Genomic DNA, 19,249 nt, shown 5'->3' on the forward strand with positions numbered 1-19,249 from the left:
CTTTCCTTTTTTTTTTTTTTTTTTGCAATTAAATAACATTCTGTTTTTCAAAATAACCACGTCACGCCTCGATATCAATTATTCATTCCCTTCGATGACAAAACTTTGCGAGGGGAATTTTCTATAAATTCGAAAGTTTCTATCGCGTTATATAATATAATTCGCAGAACTTAAAAGGATTTATAGGCAATTTGTATGGCAATTTGAAACATTCTTTTTTAAATGTTTAGAAATATTTCTGAAATTTTTGATCTTATTGTTATTGCATATTATTAATTTAACCATTTAATTTAATTTAATCGCTTTAATTATTTACAATTTTGAAATATACGAATATTCGACTACTTAATAATTTTAAGATATATTCATTAATAATTCAACAATATACAAAATAAGAAAAAAAAATAAAATAAATTCAAATAAGGACACTTAAGTTATATTAAAGCTTAAAGTATTAAATTTTATGAGAAGAGAAAATAAAATATATTATCTTTCAATATACTCTAATTATGATAAAATTTTAATTTTACAATCAATCAATTACAAAAAATTTGAGATATTATTACATATTAAAGCAAACTAAAAAAAAAATAATATTCCATTTAATATATAAATCATATAATAAATTTATATTTTCCATATAATCAAAATGTAATAAGCATTGAAACAAGGGTTATATATCAATGAAAATACTCTTTATACGAATCACTATTGAAATAAACACATATGAAACGTACTATTTCCTCGTACAAAAACTATTTCGAAGAAAAATATTTACAAAAATTCTAGAAATAAAAATATCTATTTTCATTTGTTCGTTTCAAAAAAAAAAAAAAAAAAGAAAGAAAGAATCTATTTTCCTCAACCCTGTCAATTACTATCAACGCGTATCTACACGAAGCCGCATCACCCTTATTAATCCTTCGTTTTAAGCGGTCGCTCGTTCACAGGACACGGGGGTGGTAAATTAGTTCTCCTACATTCTCCCCCTTTGCACGGACACCCGTTATTATCGGAAGTATGGGGGATCCGTGCTCACCCCAGTGATTCTCGCAAATGTATTCCGATTACATAGTTTCTTTGTATGGTTTTGCGTTGCGGCCCGCAATTCCTGCCAGTTCTTACGAATAGCAGGCGTCGAAACAAAAAATAGCTTTATGTCACGAACGATCATTACAGTTCTTTTTTTTCTTTTTTCTTTTTTCCAAAGGGGGTGGACGCGTGGCAGGGTCAGGGATGGCCCGTAACCTTGGACAACGTGAGGCGACGGTCATTCGCCCTTGCGATCGTGTCTTGCAAGCAGGTGCTGACCTGCAACGCACCACTCGATAAAATAATCATGCGTATTTTTTTTTTCTCTCTCTCTTATTCTTTTGTATGCGAAACTTTTATCTCTTATGTATATTATTTTTATCTTCGATTAAAATTCCCTTATCGATATTTATAGTTATTCCTTCGTAATTCGAGAAATTGAAACACTTTCACTTTCGAAAGATATTTTAAAGTTAGTCGAATTTTGTAAATCTTTCGGATCAGAATTTGTTGTTCGAAGAATAATTAGATTCAAAATTTAATCAAGTGGTTTATTTCTGTGTATTCTGCGATAAAAAGTCATCCTTATGTACCAAAAATTACTATATCATTTATAACAATATTGATATCGTTACATTTTATCATATAAATATATACGTTTCAAACTTTCTCAAGCACAACTTCACAACTTCTGCCAGACACAATTCCCTTCAAATCAACCAGTCTACCAAAAGAAGGACAGAGACTATTTCCATCGAGCAATTACCGTCATTCCTATTTAAAACGTTCGAATCCGGACGACGACCCTTTTCTCTATATCTCTGTCGTGACATTTCGATACACCGATGGAGCACCGTTGGTCCCAGCCAGGAACTGCCGAGTATTAGTCACGAGATCCTCCCTCCCCCGCCCTCGAAAGGGGTGGAATCGCCGAGGAATCGAAGGAAGGAAGATGGAAGCGTTTCGAAACGCCGTACGTAAACGCCGTTTTCACGCTCCATCGTCGTCTGTCCTCGAACGTGACACCGTGTTTAGTCGATACGACATCGCGATCGGTGTGCGAGCAGCTGGCTGGGGCACGTGATTTTCCAGAAAAAAGAGTAATTTCCACCGTCCTAACAGCCTTTATTTCACCATCACCCCTTCCACCCCCTCTTCTCACCCCCATCTCTCCCTCCCTCAACTCTTCCTCTTCATCGCACGCCTCATTTCTCGCCGATCGAACGTCTCGACGATCGGCGATCGGGTTCCAACTTCAAAGCGAGGACGTCTCATTATCGGACTTTCCGCTTTCTTGACACCGCATCCTCCGCCCCCTCCTCCCCTCCGCCCCCTCCCCTCCCCTCGCCAACGGCCACCACCGATCCCCCTCGCTACGGGAAGGCTGTATCCAGGGGGAATTTTATTTTTGCAATTCCAGCACGATCGGATGTCGTGACCAGGCGATAATTGGATACCGTTCCGCTTTAAAAAAAATCCTTTTGTGAAACGTTTATTAGAACGGTGTGTGATTGAAGGGCCGTGGCTGTTTCAGGTGAGGAATCGGCGATGAGAATACGTCGACGTGAGTAAAATTTCGGATGGCTTCTTTCCGCTCTTCTTTAACGCCTTCCTTTTCCCCTTTGGTTTGATCGATAATTTTCTTTATCCTCAAATAGCGAGCGAGGAAAATATATTCGAAAATATATGTATTTGCTCGATTTCATTGTTATTTCATTTGAGAGCATAAATATATAACGATATCGATAAAAATATTTTTGAGATATATCGAATCAGTGGGTTAAATTTTTCAGAAAATTAACGAGATTCAATAAATCGAAGAGAGTAAAATGGTAATTTTCCAGAAAGACTATTATATTTTCACCATATTTTAATATCGTTTGATATCTTTTTTAACAACGATATATGTTAATTGTTTCTTTGAGAATTTTATTTTTTCGTAATATACGATATCGAAAATAAAAAATCTATTGAACAAAAAGAAAATTAACTTGATGCATACAATACGCTATAGATATTGATACGAACTTTTTAAATGTATTTATCTTTCTACTCGTAGAAGAGGGATAACGCTTGGATGCAACTCCATATTTCACACGATCAATGAATATTCTTCATAAATCGAAAGATTAGGGAAGGAATTTATATTTCCAACATTTTGCGCACAAAAAATAACTGGAAGGACCGTTATTTTCATAGAAGATACTTGAATCTATCCCTATTAAAAGAGCGTGTAGGCGTCAGGATAGTACCTTCGAGAGAAATCGATTTGATTCATAAGTGGGGTTATAAATCATTGAGTAGTCGAGTTGTGCAGCATTGTTACTGCATATACGAGGGGGTTTCGCCTTTAGATATCGATCAGACAGTTTATCTTCTCGGTACAATAAAATAATCATATCATTTGCTCGCTTTCACCATTTTCGCGTCACCATGAAAATATTTCTTTTCAATAATTTTTCACGATTTTACCGTCAAGCTTGATTTTACATCGACACTTGTCGAGATTGTGAATTCAGAAATTTATTTGCATCAGAAATCCATCGACTCACAAGCGATTGAAAATTAATTTTAATTCTTCTGATTATTATTTTATTCCATTGATTATGTATCATGATTTTCCAATTTGAAAGTTTGAAATTCGATGCCTACAGTTGAACGTTGTATGTTTTTAGGTATTCAAAATTTGATATTATGATTTTTAGTAAATGAGAATTCAAAATTCGATGTAATTATGTAACTTTTAATCGTCATATGATAGTTTAAGACTTAATTATATTTGGACGAAGCACAAAGTAATCCTTTCTCTTTCTGTTTCGTGGATCCTTCGTACATTTATACGAAATAATTTCAAAAAAGAATGAAAATTATAGATAAAATTTAATTCTCATTAGTAAAGGGCATAGAAGCATACAAAAGAAATTAGTTATGTTCATTGAAATTAATATTTCTTTCTTTTTCTTATTAATTCCTTCAATGCATTTGCATGAAATTCTCCAAGTTCCAAAAGGAAAGGAAACTCGAAGGAACTGAAATAACAAACAAAAGAGCGTAGCCATTCATCTAAATTCCTAACGCTGTAATTTTAACGCTTAGATGACTAATTATCATCAGAGAAAATTCAGTTTTTCTTTGTCGACACTTTTCATTGTAACGATGTGGATTTTTTTTTGTGTTCGATCACGAGCAAAGGTTTCGAAAAAGGCTAAACACGGATACTATCATGATTTTAATAAGCATTCACACTATTCCCTGAGGCTGAATGCCTCCATTGTTTGGCACAATGCGGAAGATTACGAATCTACATGACAACGGGCAGACTTTGACGGTTTCTGGGTCGTGTTAAGGGTCGAGGTGACGCTTGGCAGACCTCATATCGAGTTTATTCTTATACGCTTAATCATCTCCTTTATTTCTCTGTTCTTATAATGCCATTGTTCCAATGTATGGCGGGTGAATTAAAACGGAGATTTTTATCTTCTGTCAGGATGCTACATAATTTTTTTGGAAGATTAACGATTTTTATGGCTGATCCTTATGCAATACAAATTTAACTGACTCATGAATATTTGAAATAATTACTAGTCGATAAATAACAATATTTAGTTCTTAGAATTTGTTCTTAGAAGCTGATTCAAAAAGAAACTTTGATAAAATGTTTTTGAAATAATATCATACTACAAACGTAAATATACGTAGTTTAAAAACAATACGAAGTTTGGTCATACAAATAATATAACATAATATAATACACAAATCTGGTATTAATATTTAAATTCATATAAATATTATAATTTTTTCGAATTTTATTTTTCATCTTTAATAATCAATCCTTCTTAAATGAATATTTTTCGTACTATTTATTCATAAATCATTTATATCCTTAATTATTTTTCTCGCCATTCAAACTCTTGATTCATTATATTAAAATATTACAATTCTTAAAAACTTCTTTTAAGACTCGGATTGATCATGGGAAGATCACATGTCTCAAATTCACCCCTCCTCCCTATTCATCATCCACGAATTATTTAACCATAATGCCCGATAACCCTTTCCGCACGCGACAGGGTTTAATCGTCACAACCCTTGAGAAACAAGCAGAGAAATCTAACAAAGCCACAAAGAAAGCCACATTCTGCGTCGAGTGTTTCCTTTCCAAAACGGGATCAGCCCTTGGCACGGGGCTGAGGAAGATCCGCGATACGCTCATTTGCATGGAGGGTGAGCGGAAGGTACGCTCGAGTGGAATGGAAAAATGAAGAGGGTGAAAAACTTGTGCTCGCAAAACAAGGTTAACGTGTGGGTTTAGCGTTTCGTTTGTCAAAGAGAGAAAGAGAGAAAGAAAGGAAGAGAAGGGAAAAAGAGGAGCGACAACAACAAGACGGTAGAACAAGGAAAACATTGGAGGGTAGCTCGGGGAGCTAATTCGACTAATTTTGCACGCGAAGAAAAAAGTCGAGGTGGAGGTAATACGAGGTATAGAGAGGACGAAAAAAAAGTTGGATATGATTGGGGTTGGGGAAAACTAGACAGAATGGTTGTTTATCAACGTGTGTGGGGATATGTTAATGGGAAATTAATTATGAGAATTTAAAGTTCATTTGTTGTTGTGTTATAAATGGAGTATTTTCATGCAAATATATCTTTTTCATATCACGTATATTTCGCATATTTTATGCAAATGATGGAAATATTTGTACATGTATGGCTTGAAAAAGCATCTATATTGGATATTTGATGCGTATTTTATTAATATTGAATTATCAGTGATGAAGAACAAGTTGATAAAATTTTTTAGAAATAAAATGGATTTTATTTCGGTTTAAAATCAATTTTTTTTTGGATAGATATCAATTAAAATTGGAAAAAAAATTTTATTGACTAGTCCTGATATTTATCTATATTCAATGAGACAAAAGTCGATTTAAAATTAGTTTTAAACTTTGAAATGAGATGAATGAATTAATGAAATTAAATAATGATATATTTATTTTTCTTAATTTGAACAAAATTTAAATTAAACATGTAAGATTATTTATTTTAAATCAATTTTCAATTCTAAATTTATCTTTTTAAATTTATCGATATTTTTGACAAAATTTCATTAAAAATAAAAAATACTAAAAAATTTTAATAATCTTAATACGATATTTCGTTTATTTATTGTATTACGTTAAAAAATGCAGTTCCCATTATTCCAAATATTAAATAATAATTCCCCTAATATGTAACATGCAATATATATCGAGAGTAAATTTTCAGAAGCAGTTAATCCTTGACAAGTTTCTTTATAAATTTCTTCTACAACTTGTTCCATTTCTGCATAAAATGTTCGATATTTCGAAAGAAAAAAATTGAAGTAACTACTAAGATATATTTTATGTAAACGATAACAAAGAATTAGAATCACGTAACAATGGAAGAAACGTGTTCTATGACTTTCTCTTTTCACGGACTATTAAATAAATAATTATACTGTGTTGTAATTATTTGTCGAGGTTTCATATAGAAATTTTGTATTAAAAATTTGTGATGTAACACCATGCATTATGATGCAGTTAACATATTGTTTTTTTTCTTTTCTTTGTTTGTTTGTTTTTTCTTAATACATAATCGGTTCTAATTGTTATTGGTCTGTTTGAAATAAGATTTAATAAGAGGAAAAAGTTTTTTTAAATAAATAGTCATAACTTATTATATAATAAATGGTCGTAACTATTTATAAATGATCTTTGGATAGATTTAATTATTTTACAGGAATAAAAGTTATAGCTATTATAATAATATAATTATAATTATACATTGGTAACAAAATTTAATAGCAAAGAGTATTTTATTAACTATACATATTTGAAATTTTACATCTGTTATAATAGAATAGAATAAAAGAAAAGAAAAATATAGGATATTACTGAATTTATTACTGAATACTTCAAAATAAGAAAGTAACAGATATTATAAAATAATTGTAAAAAATTATGTAAGCAAAAAACAATTATATTAAAACTGTAATTTTAACTATAATTTATATTTAAATTTGAATTGAAAGAAATAATGTTTTTTTTATGAAATATTTAATAAAAGATTTTATTAAATAATTAGAAATAATAGAAATAATAAAAATTAAAAATTGTAATCATAATATTTTTATGATTACATAATTCAATACTAATTCAATACAACAAATTTATACTATGATCAGAAATTTTCAACAGAATATTCATATTATATTATTACAATAATGTAATAAAATAAAATATATCATCGGAAAACTTTTTTTCAAGATTTCAAACAGGAGTAAACGAACCATCAAGCGCATTGTCCAAATTAAAAATTAAATTATAAAATAATATATTTTTTCTTTTTTTCAAAAATTTCCATCTATGCATCCACAATTGAAAAAGTCTGCTCCTGTCAGACATCAATACAGCCACAGAAACGATAGTATCAGCAAACAAGTAAAACACGTGCCGTGCAATTTGCGCACAGTTATCACGTGTATATTACCACCATCATCGTCATTTTCAATTAAATTAAAATCTATAACGCGTTAATAACATTTTAGCCCTCGGCGAATTAATCGTCAAGCTATGAATATTAAATTCATCAAACTTCGCACATTAAATTGGATCGACGATTTGAATATGTCGAAGGAAAATTAAATTTTCCTTCCTCCTGTTTATCAATTCATTCAAATATCGATGCAAGAATTAAACATTACAACAATAACAACAAACGATATTATAGATAATATTTAACTCCATATTAATATGGCAATTAATATAATAATGTCTTTTAACAGTCGAACCACGAATGGTTGAATAATAACAATAGAAAAAGAAAAGATAATTTTTCATCCGCATTAATATTCAACCTTTTCTGTTTATTATATATATTTGCACAATTTAATGTTAAACGTGCAAATCGTTAATTGTTTAAGGGTTAATATTAAATTTTCTCCTTTATCCAAGATATCTATCTCTCAAGCCAGACAATTATTCTATCGCACAATCGTGCGATCACCATTTCTACGCGTCACAATCTATCTACACCCAAAATTTTAAAGAATATTCATCGTTGTTACTGACCTGCTGATGGCCAGGACGCGACTGAGGCTGGGAGAGAACCTGGCCTGCGTGGTCTACTTGCACCGCTGAAACTATCACAAGCATTTGGTGTTTTATTCGGTCGTGATGCAATCTATTAATTTTTTTTTTTAACACACGAAATAATTTGAAAAACAAAAAGGAAAAAAGGGATCGGGACTGATTTCACGGAATCACACAAATCGCGGAGAGACTCTAACAAACAATTATTTACTTTATTCTATTCCCAAAAAAAAGAAAAGAGATTTTCCATCAAAATCAATTTGAAAACAAGTTTATCCAAAATAAAAAAAAAAAAGAATTCTACGTTTAAGTAATCCTAAAAAAAAAATCAAGTTTTACAAAAATCTATTCTTTTCTATTCCAGAAAAATTGAATATGAATCCAATTTACAGATTTAAAGAGATTAGAATTGAGCAATTAAACTCGAGAATTTCTGTTTTTCTTTCTTTCTCTATTCAAAAAAAAAAAAAGAAAGAAAAGGAAAGAAAAAAAAAAGAAAAGAAAAAAAGAAGAATCGTTTATCGGTTATAGCTAATCTCGTAAACCGATTGAAAGAAACCACAGAGCAGGCCAGACTCTCTTTCACCTCGAAACCGACGCCTCCGTCGCAATTGGAATTCTTTTACAGCCGTTTCGTTCCGACCGCCACGAGGTGAGGTGTGTTCGTGGCCGGTTTTTCGGCGGACGATAAACATCGGGACGTTGATCGTTCAAGTAGTAGAGATCAATAATATTGTTGTTGGTGGGTCACGTTATGGTCGATTGTTGTTTCTCGATCCTGGCACGCGGAGGCCGGCTCAGCACGGCCGTGGACACTTTCGTGGCACCGTGATTTATATTTGGTAGGAAAGTGGTATGGAGAGTATCGAATGCGTCGATGGCGAACACGTAGGTGCAGCTTGATAAGCGTGAAAGTTTATATTATATGTACTCTCGTGGCTCGATTGTTTTGCATGTTGCTTTATGTTATGCTGGTTACGTAATAAATTGTTTTCTTTGTCACATTATTTAATTGATTCGTTGTTCCACGCTTGTATATATATGTGTATATTTCGCTTTTTTTTTGCTTATCATGGAAGATAAATCAAACGATATTTCTATTGGTCGGAGTTTAATTTAGATAATTGGTTGGAAATAATTTTGAAAAAAATAATTCTAAATTATATTAAAATCTTGAATTTCGTTTGAAATTGAGGTTATAAATAATTGTATTTGAAATATATTGTTCGTTTTTGAACTTTTGTTTTCGATACCGTTGCTGTTCGAAATTAAAAATCAAATCGACCGAATCGAATAATTAATCATTTGGTTATTCTTTTATATAAAATTCGAAAAAAATTATCGTCTGAAAAATGTTAAGCAGAAATCGTGATATTTTTTTCGTGAACAGAAAGAATAAATACGAACCAAATTTTAGTAGAATTTTTTCACTAAATAGTATTTAAAAATTATTTTATGTAATTATAAATTAAAGCTTTTAAATATGAAAATTATCATGATTTCTTTAAACATTAAAATTCTTAAATCATTATCCATCTCAGTGGATAGTAAACATATTAAATTATAAAGAGGTAAAACAAATTAAGCATAATATCATGTAAGTATCATGTAAAAGCCACTTATTTTAATACTTTTCACTCTTTTCTTTTTTAAATAATAAAGACATGCTTATTCGTAAAAGAATCGAACTTCGTCTAAGAATTATAATCAGAAAAACAAGAAGGAAAGAATTACTGCTATACGAGAAAAATTTTAATTCATATTTAATTATATTTAATATTACAACAAAATAATCATATAATAGTACAATAATGAATAATAATTGAAACGATTTTAGTGAATCGGAATTTTATTTAGATGACTCAAAAATAATTAAAGTATATGAAATATTCTTTTTTCTCACTATTTCATCACATTTACATAATTACTTTTACAGCCCGATGCGAAAAATTGTAATATCTTCAAAATAGAAACTATATACCGTAAAATATTACAACGCAAAAAAATAAATAAATAAATAAATGAATAAAAAATAAAAAAAAGAAAGTCGTCGTTCTATATTTAACAGCGGTAACTATAATTTACGGTCAACATGTCGTACAATAATAACAGCGATCCCTTAAAAAGCAAAGATGACTCTCAATTTCGTTCAAACAACTCTAAAACACCGTGACGTCGTTACCACGCTTAACCGGGGCAAAATTGTAGCACGAAAAAACTATATAATTAATTAAAAAAACTGGGCAAATGATACCTATTAGCGTTTTATTTTTATTTTTTCCCCGTTATCCACGAACATACGCGTATAATGATGGTATCGAGGCGTTACAGTTTTTGCATGGAACTTCGTAAATCTTCGAGTATGCACGAGAGAAATAATTCACCAGAGTCGGGTACAACACTGTAGTTAAGTATCGGCACAAGGGTAACGCAACCTATAATTAACCATGGTGCGCGCATATAAAATCGATGGAGGATGTTAATAAACCGCGGTACGCATCGAATCGAGGCATTGGTTCGCAACCCTCGATACGATTTCATTGCCATTCGAGAGGAATCGAATGCAACCCTATTGTACAGTTCTCACGATTGTGGAAAAAACAAATTCGACGAGAAAAGAAAATGAAAGCGTGCAATCATTAATCGTGACTTGATTGGAGTTCAACGACACAAGGATTAGAAATCGATTGTTAGTGGAATATTCATTGTACTCTTTTTTGCTTTTATTAATCAATATTACAATAGAATTTATTTGAGAATTATTAAAATAGTAATAATTTTGTCATTTTGAATTTTCATTTCAGAATTTTGATTTTTCAATAAGAAAATTTTTAATTAATCTATATATAATTTCAAAATATTCTTGTTGTCTAAGAAAATGTTTCAAAGAAAAATTTAATGATTGAAAATTAAGATTTGTGTTAATTTAGAGAAGTTATATTTAGTTTTATTTAAAAATTTTTTCGAAATTATTTAATTTTTCTCTTACGACAAATAATTGGCAAGTGATTTGTAATTAAGAATTGATCATCCTGTACATCGAAGATTTTTCTACATTTAAACAACAAATCTCTACACAATAAACAGCCTTCTCTTCCGAATCTTACTACTCTTCGCTATCACCAGAGTTTACAACCAGTCACTCAGTCGCAAAGCGACGAAAAAGGAATCGCAGCGAGGAATAAAATAAGCGACACGACATTCTCGATCTTCCGTTCAAATCACCAGAGCCACTCCTCCGGTGATATCTCTGTTCCAAGGAAGTCGAGTGTCTGAAAACTCGACAAGGCGCCGACAAAAATGTACCCTTCCGCGAATCTAGATCCCATCCAGCCTGACCTAACCTCGAAAAACTCCGCCAAAAGGAAAGAGAGAGAGAGGAGGGGAAGAAAAAAACAAAAAGAAAAAAAGAAAAAAGAAAAGAAAAAAGAAAAATAAACGAAAAATACGATGCTGTATCCGATTGGGGTGGGAAACGGGAGAGGAAGGGGATGGCGTATCGCGGCGATGGCGGGTGTCGTGATTCGTGCGAACCGGCCTTTACGATTCGAAATCGGTCGATGGAAGCGGCAACAGGAGAGACAACGGCGAGAAAAGAAGAAAAGAAAAAGGGGGGCGAGGGGGAAAAGCGAGAAAGGAGAGCGGCGGAGGTGAGACGAGAACGAGAACGAGACAGACAGAGAGAAACGAGAGAGGTTAGGTTAGTGTACGAGGAGTGGAAAAGAGAGAGAGAGAAAGAGAAGCCTCGAGTGCTAAGCCCCGATGCGAGAGAGTGGCCAGGCTAAGCCCAAGGCAGAAAGAAAGGTTTTATCTGCTCGTAGTTATTTATCGCTTTCCGTTGTAGCGGTGGCGTCGGGGCACGACCAATCAGAAGTCAGTATCCCCGGGTACCAGTCCGCGCCATCCGCATACATTATCGTGCGGAGCCTCGGCCATTGTCTTTCCACCGTTGTAAATCACATTTTATTCCCTCGCTTACGGTTTCGTTTTATTTATTTGTCGGAGAAACGTATCGCTACCGTACTCGTGGCCGAAGGGGGGGCGCTCGCGCGCGCACACTCTCCTCGCCTCTGCCTCGCCGTGCGCCCACAACCGTGGATGGATCGTACGTGTGCGGATGGATGGGCGCACACAGACGAGCGAGCGTGTACCGTCGCGGAACGACACGAGAGGGACACACGTGTAGCCACGAGGAGACACACGCTTCCACGTGAAATCCGTGTAAGGGGAACACAAGAGAGCAGCCGAGGGGGTACCACCGTTCGGTCGGTCGCTCGGTTCCCTCCTTTTCTCTCCTCCATCGACGTAGAACGAACGTGTGAGAGGAGGGTTGGGGGAGGGGGAGGGGGGAGCAACGAACGACTTCGATTTTTATTAAGCACCCGGGTAGACCTCGAGCAACGTCCTCGTCGTCGTCGTCGTCGTCGTCGTCGTTCAACAACGACGACTGTTTAACTAAATTCCATCGCGAGATCACCCTGCTGCTTCGTGATCTCCTCCCCCTCCTCCTCCCTCGAGGACCCCTCGATCGCCTTTTTTCTTGCCCCGAGAGCTGTGCTCCTTTGGCCCGTTCGTCCCTCCCCCGTTCTTTTGGCCACGCTTTCTTTCGACCCTTTTTCTTCTCTCGCCCGTCTCTCTCTCCCTCTGCCCACGGTGCCGCGGAATAAAAGCGAAAGGATGCCTCGCATGATTTACGGAAACGGCGAGCTGATGAAACGGACCCCGAAACCGCTCCGGATCGGCGGCCGCGATCGCCGCCTCGATCGCCGCCTCGATCGCCAACTGGGATGGTAAATAATTCTGAATGGTTTTTGTGTCCTCTGCTATGACGATGGTCCTTTTTTTCTTTTTAATATTTTCAGCATCGGTATGCTGTTGATAGTAACGGAACGGGCATTGGGATTGCTTGTTGGATACGATTTGGATTATTCTTTTGAGGTTAGGAAATGAGAGAGGTGTAAAATAGGGAAAAGAAGCGTAGACGAATGTTAAGATGTATTAAACGAATGATACGTGTAATAATTAGATAATAGAGGAAATTATTATTTTAGTATCGAAATATTTGATTGAGTGTTTGTAATAATGAGAGTTTATGTTTGGGGTTAGAGAATGAAAAAGATGTAACGATAAAAGAAAAATAAATGTATTACGCGTTAGAAATCGTTGAAAGGATGATTTCTTAATATTTTTAGCATCGATGTATTATTGACTATTCGATACTACTTAATGAATTTTTTATTGCTTAATGTGAATGATTGAAGAAACTATAAAATAAATATTGAGAGCAATCTTTATTGTATTACGCTAGCTTTCAAAATTTTTGTTGAAATTAATATTAAAATATTCTCATTTCAAGGAATTAATTGATTCGTTTTATTTATTTAAAATTCAGAAATTCAAAACTGCAAAAGTTCATTTATCACTAATTTATTTCTTTTTATTAGAATACCAGAATATAAACGTATACCATTATAATACCAGCTTATAAACGTGATTATTTTATTTATCATAAAAATGATACAATTATTTTATATTAATTAATACTTGAATTTTTAAAAATTGTAAAAATTTCAATTCAGAATAATTTTTATTTTCCATTCAAATAAACGACACAAGAACGTTTACCCATTTTCCATAAAATTTCTCGTTACGTTGCTCCCAAGTCGTTCCCAAACATACCGTCGCAATCGAGGATGTAAATTTTTCCACCAGTTTTCCTCACTTCACCCTCAGGGCACCCTTCGACGACAATAGACGAGAGGGAGGATACCAAGACGATCGATCGATTCGCCGAATCGAGATAGCGGCTAAGCACTCCAAGGGGAGCGAAAGAATAAGGGACAGTTCGAACGGCTGCCTTTACAGAAATATGATATTTTTTCCCCGGTAGCTGCTCGTTAAAAAAATATCCAAAAGCGAGGGCTCGACACCCTCGAAAGTTCCTTTCTAATTTTCCATCGTTGCCACGTCGCGTTCGTAGTGTCGCCTCTGTAACGATCATTATAATTCGCGCGAAAGAAGAGAGAAAAAGAAGGGGAAGGGGAAAAGAAAGAAAAAAAAAAGGAAAAAAGTTCACCGACCATCAAATTCGCTTCAATCCAAACGAATATAACAGCGCGTTCAAAGTAGAAGCCTCGTACGAATAGAATTTCCACGGGTACGCGATCGAATTTCCATTTCAATCCCGTAAATGACTTTTTTTTCCTTCTCCCCTCCCCCCTCCCCCTCCCCTCGATCGACGAACGTTCGCGCGGGCCGATAGCCAATTTTTATAGAATCTCCTTTGGCAACGTGTCGCGCGCCTCGTGACCGGGTGCCAACATTTTTCTTTTCATTGATCTCGACCTAGGGACTCTAGGGATTTAATTAAAAATCGCGAGTTACCACCCGTCGGTACATGATGAAAAACATCGAATTCGCGGAGGTTGAATGGGGGTAAGGGATTGGGTTCGAGGCCGATTTCAAATATTTTGCGCAAACGAGTCGAGATAGGGAGGAGGTGATCGGAGGAGAGATGCAATTATTTAAAACAGCAATCACGGAAATGAAAGAGCGCGGATTGAATAGAGGCCGGCCACCCGGTGCCCGAGGAATATTCGACCGGGTTTCCCAGCTGGAAAAATTCTCTAAAGGCTTTTCTTCCGGGCCGACGAGCAGCAATGCAAACCAAAAATCAAACGTGGAGTTTGGCAGTTCTTTTTCTGCTGGTTCTTTTTATCCTTCGTGTTTCTTGTTGGGTGTAGAGTCGCGCATGCGCCAACACGAATGTTTGTTCCAATCTTTCTCCGTTTTGTTTCCAAAATTCGACGAGGAAGGGAAGATCGATGAAAAATTTGTGCGTATGGACGATCCATTTGGTTCATCCAACGAATTTAGCAACGATTGCTAAAAAAGCTTTTTGAAACGATTCGAACATATTTTTTTCTATTATTTTGTCTCTGAAGAATTGTAAAAAAATTGATTCTTAATTATTTTTCTATATTTTTATCACTTTTCCCCGATAATTTAGTTAAACAACGAAAGAAATATTAATCAAAATATAAAGCAAAATCCTTGTTACATTTAAAATTATTATTTCACTTGTTTGTTTTTAATTTTTCATTGTATAAAAATTTAATAATATTTCTTTATTTCTCGTAACGTTTAAGATCTCTTAAAACATAAATTTGAACGAAATTTTAAATGAATAAATTTAAACGCATTAAAATATTTTCAAATTGGATTTTTTTTCGAAAACCAAATTTCTTCTTCTTTAAAAAAAAAGTATTCTCGCATATATAAAATTATTCCTTAGTCGATGATAATACCATTCCGCTCCATCTTGTACACAGTTCGATGTTTACAAGCGACACAATGTTCTAACGTTGAATTTATTTATATTCGACCACGCAGGGGAAATTGTTTATCTTTTTTCTTGGATCTCGTTACGTTGCGTACCATTACCGCTCTACCTTTTACCGGAACCATTGTGCGCGGCTAATGCGCCGGAAAACGTAATACGCGGAAGGGATTTTTATTTGTTCGTTAGGCTGGTGTGCGCGCGTTACTGGATTGTTCGGCGTGCTTTGTTCGTAAGGGACGAGGCTGATTAGCTTAGGATCTTTTGTGCAGTTTGAAAGTTACACGTTGAAGATTTCCTTTCATGAAATGTCAATACGGTTCCGTTTGGTCACTTGTTTCAATTCTTTTTTGCGGTTTGATCAAATGTCTTGCTTGTTGATGTTTTGCGACAAGTATTACAAAGAATATTAGATGTTTTTATTGATATTTTGTGAAAATTAAGTTAGATATTTTTTTTAAACTAGATTATTATATAGATTGAAAAAGATATTTTGGATTTTATGTTTGACTGAATGATAGAAATTTAAATGAATAATTTTAATTAAGTTTCGTAGTCATTTCAAAATATTATTATTTTAGATTCGAATTAATTTGTTATTTCGTTTATTGAATAAATTTCAAGTAGATGATAAATAATTTGACAACTTTAAGAATAAAATATGTTATAATTAAAAGCAATACTTGATTCTTTTTTAAAAACTCTAAAGTTCTTTTTTAAAAACTCCATATTCTTTTCATTCAGGATATACCTTTTACAAATATTAACATCGATCATCCTATTCAGATACACATATTTAATTAATCACATCATCTTATATTTAAATATCTGTTCATTGATTCTAATATTAATTTAAAAGATTATTTCCCCGAAAAAGGTATAAACGTATCCTGAACAAGATGACCAAACGAAAATTTTTCTCAAAATTTTTCCTGAATAAGCGGTCACGGGAATCACGTTCGCGTAATAAGGGATGATGATCACTCGAACGTTCAATTCGAGTTCGACGCGAAATCATATTAAGTTTATTGTCGAAGCATGATCGATGGACGCCGATTACGCGGAGGATCCCAGTATTTGCTCACGCCAGGCGGACACCCCTGGCTCGAGAACGAATTTTACCACCTTTCCCTCCCTTAAAGCCTGCCCTCGGTGACTTCTGCCGCCTTTTACCGGACCCTCTTGAAAACTGGCTGTCGCCTTTTGTGTTTGCCTCGCACCGGTGAGAAAGCAAACTTCCTATCCCCCTCGCTATTGATCCCGATGATTGATCATTTTGATTTGATAATAGGGCACGATAGCATCGAAGAGTAGGCGAACGAATACACCATAGTTGATAAAAAGCTCGCGATATTTCCTTTCCGTCGCTCTTTGGTAAATTAACACGGGAAGTATCGCGAGTTTGCTTTTAACTTATTGAACCAATGATAGATTTGTTTGTATTAAACTGAGTGGTATGGATTTGTTGCTTCTAATAATAGTAGCTTTCTTGGCCAACCAATAACTATACCTATCACATCCTCATAAAAATATAATTTAACACAACGCAATAAATAAAAGACAAATATCTCAAAATCCTCCGTCCATAAATTCAAAAATTTTCCAAATTTACTTTCCTTACCTCACCCCTCACGATGATCGTACTAACAAACTAAACAAAAAGAGGGAAAAAAAATCCTCGCCCCTCCCTTTTCACAATATCGAGACTTTAATATTCTTGGACGGAAGTGCTATCCCCGTAGAGGAGGGGGAGGCAGGTTCTCGTTCTGGCCGCGGTCCGCTTCGAATTTTAATAACTCCGGGAATGCTCAGAATCCAATAATGTCCCTCCCTTTGCACCGGTACAAGCTTTTCTCCGCGCACTGGCGGTCGCCAGATTCGCCTCCGCTTACGCGAGCCCCCCTCGCCCGCTTGGCGCCCATTATACCCGCCCCCGAGCTTCCGCTCGCGGATTCCCGCTTGCGGACCTCCTTCAACCCCGATCCCTTACCTACGGCCACGGACACACCCTCGTCCCCTCCGTGGAAATCTCATATTCCGGGATGACGACGCGACTTCGACGACCCCCTCCTGCCTCCTCCTCGTTTTCCGTCTTCCCAAGGGATAACGCGGCTCTCCCGGCGCATGAAATGTTCGGGATAACGCGGACCAAGGCTCGATTATGAATAAATTTCGTCCGGGGATACGAAGTTTTATTTTTATTTTTTTTTTTTGTTTTTGTTTTTTTTCTCTCTCTCTTTGCCATTGTGGCTCGGTTTTTGCGTAGAAGGGGGAATGTCGAGTTTGTTGAGTATGAATAGTGGTACAGGGTTATGAATGTACGGAGTGTCTTCTTTTTGTGATTTGGATTTTGAATAGATTGGGCAGATTGATGATTTAGTGGGTGAGTGGAGAAGTGTTGGTGGATGAAATGTTTTTTTTTTGGAGAATTTGGAGAAGAAAATAGAAGGGTAATTATAGGAAATGTAATGTGGTGGAAGAATTGGAATTAGTTTAACTCGTTTTCGTATTTTTCGCAATTTATCTAATACATTTTCAAATTGAAATTCGTTTTATTATTTGCCTAGGTACCTTTGTTTTCCAGTATTTGTTATTTTATAAATTTCTAATCAACTCAAATTCCGTTGGAAATTGTTAATTCTTGTATCTTCGTATACTTGTTTTTTTTCTATTCATTATACATATATTTCTTCTGCCATATAATTTTCAATCCAATTTTCAGAAACTTGTATAACTCTATATTTCATTTTACTTAAAAAATTTAATATCATCATTAAAACGATCGAATAAAAATATTAAATATCGAAATTTTATTTTGAAAATTCGATGTGGAAGTAAATTTACATTTTTTGTAAAAAATTTGAGCCGTTTCTTTCTTTTAAACTCACCCAAGGTAATCGTTAAACCGTGAAAAGTAAATTGCGAGCCACCGTTTTTCTTTCCACGATCGGTATGCGATAGATCTCGCGAAGGAACTCCTTTCCCCATAGTGATATTTCGCCTGCATATTTGTCACGGCCGATGGTTATGGTACAGAGCCAAGCATTCTCGAGATTAAACGCGAAACGACTTAAATTCAAATGAAACCATTATTGTATCCACGCCAATCGTGAAAACTTTCGTTATATAAAATTCACATTACGAGATCGTGAATAGTTAAACCAACAGTTATAAAAAACTGTGTACGTGTGTATAAGAGGCAATAAACTTCTTCCAAATTGCGATTGATTAATAATGCAACGCGTGATATAGCGAATGCGACAGAGCCATTTATCAAATTGAGTACACACATGTGTACATAACGCTATGAGACAAAAACAATTGCGGTATCGGGAAAGAAAGATGATCAATAATTTTATTCCCAGAACGGTCGGAATAGATTTATGAATAAGGAATTTGATGAAAATAAAATAGAGATTAAAAATATTTTTAATTTTCTAATTGTAGATGTACGATGATTATCGAGTGGATAGTATGAAAAGGAAGAAGTTTTCTCTCTTTTTTTCTTTCACGGGAAACTCTAAAAATTTAAAAGTAAATTAAAATGATATTAATTAGTGTTTTTAAAAAAGGAATAATAAGAATAAATTCTATCAAAATACTCTTCTTCTATTATTATAATTAATTTAATAAATGTTTAATCGTAGACTTTTTAGAATTCTATAAACTATAGAATACGTATTGTCTTCCATATCGAAATAATGTTATTGCATCTTTCAAATAAAATATTTCATATTTCATACATACGATTTAATATACGATCGAA

At 34.4% G+C, this 19,249-nt stretch overlaps 1 protein-coding gene across 15 annotated transcripts in view; it reads right to left on the reverse strand.

The window, feature by feature from the left end:
* Positions 1 to 19,249, reverse strand: part of LOC108000131 (zinc finger homeobox protein 4) — a 420,790-nt gene that overhangs the window by 38,776 nt on the left and 362,765 nt on the right. For 2 of the 15 annotated variants that reach the window (XM_028667810.2, XM_028667811.2), the window contains exon 6: positions 8,124 to 8,194. The exons of the other annotated variants lie outside the window; for them this stretch is intronic. In XM_028667810.2, coding sequence (XP_028523611.2) covers positions 8,124 to 8,194 — 71 coding nt within the window. The remainder of the gene's footprint in view (positions 1 to 8,123; positions 8,195 to 19,249) is intronic. 15 annotated transcript variants of the gene reach the window in all.

Source organism: Apis cerana, linkage group LG11, assembly GCF_029169275.1.
Source record: "Apis cerana isolate GH-2021 linkage group LG11, AcerK_1.0, whole genome shotgun sequence".
NCBI classification, from domain to species: Eukaryota; Metazoa; Arthropoda; class Insecta; order Hymenoptera; family Apidae; genus Apis; species Apis cerana.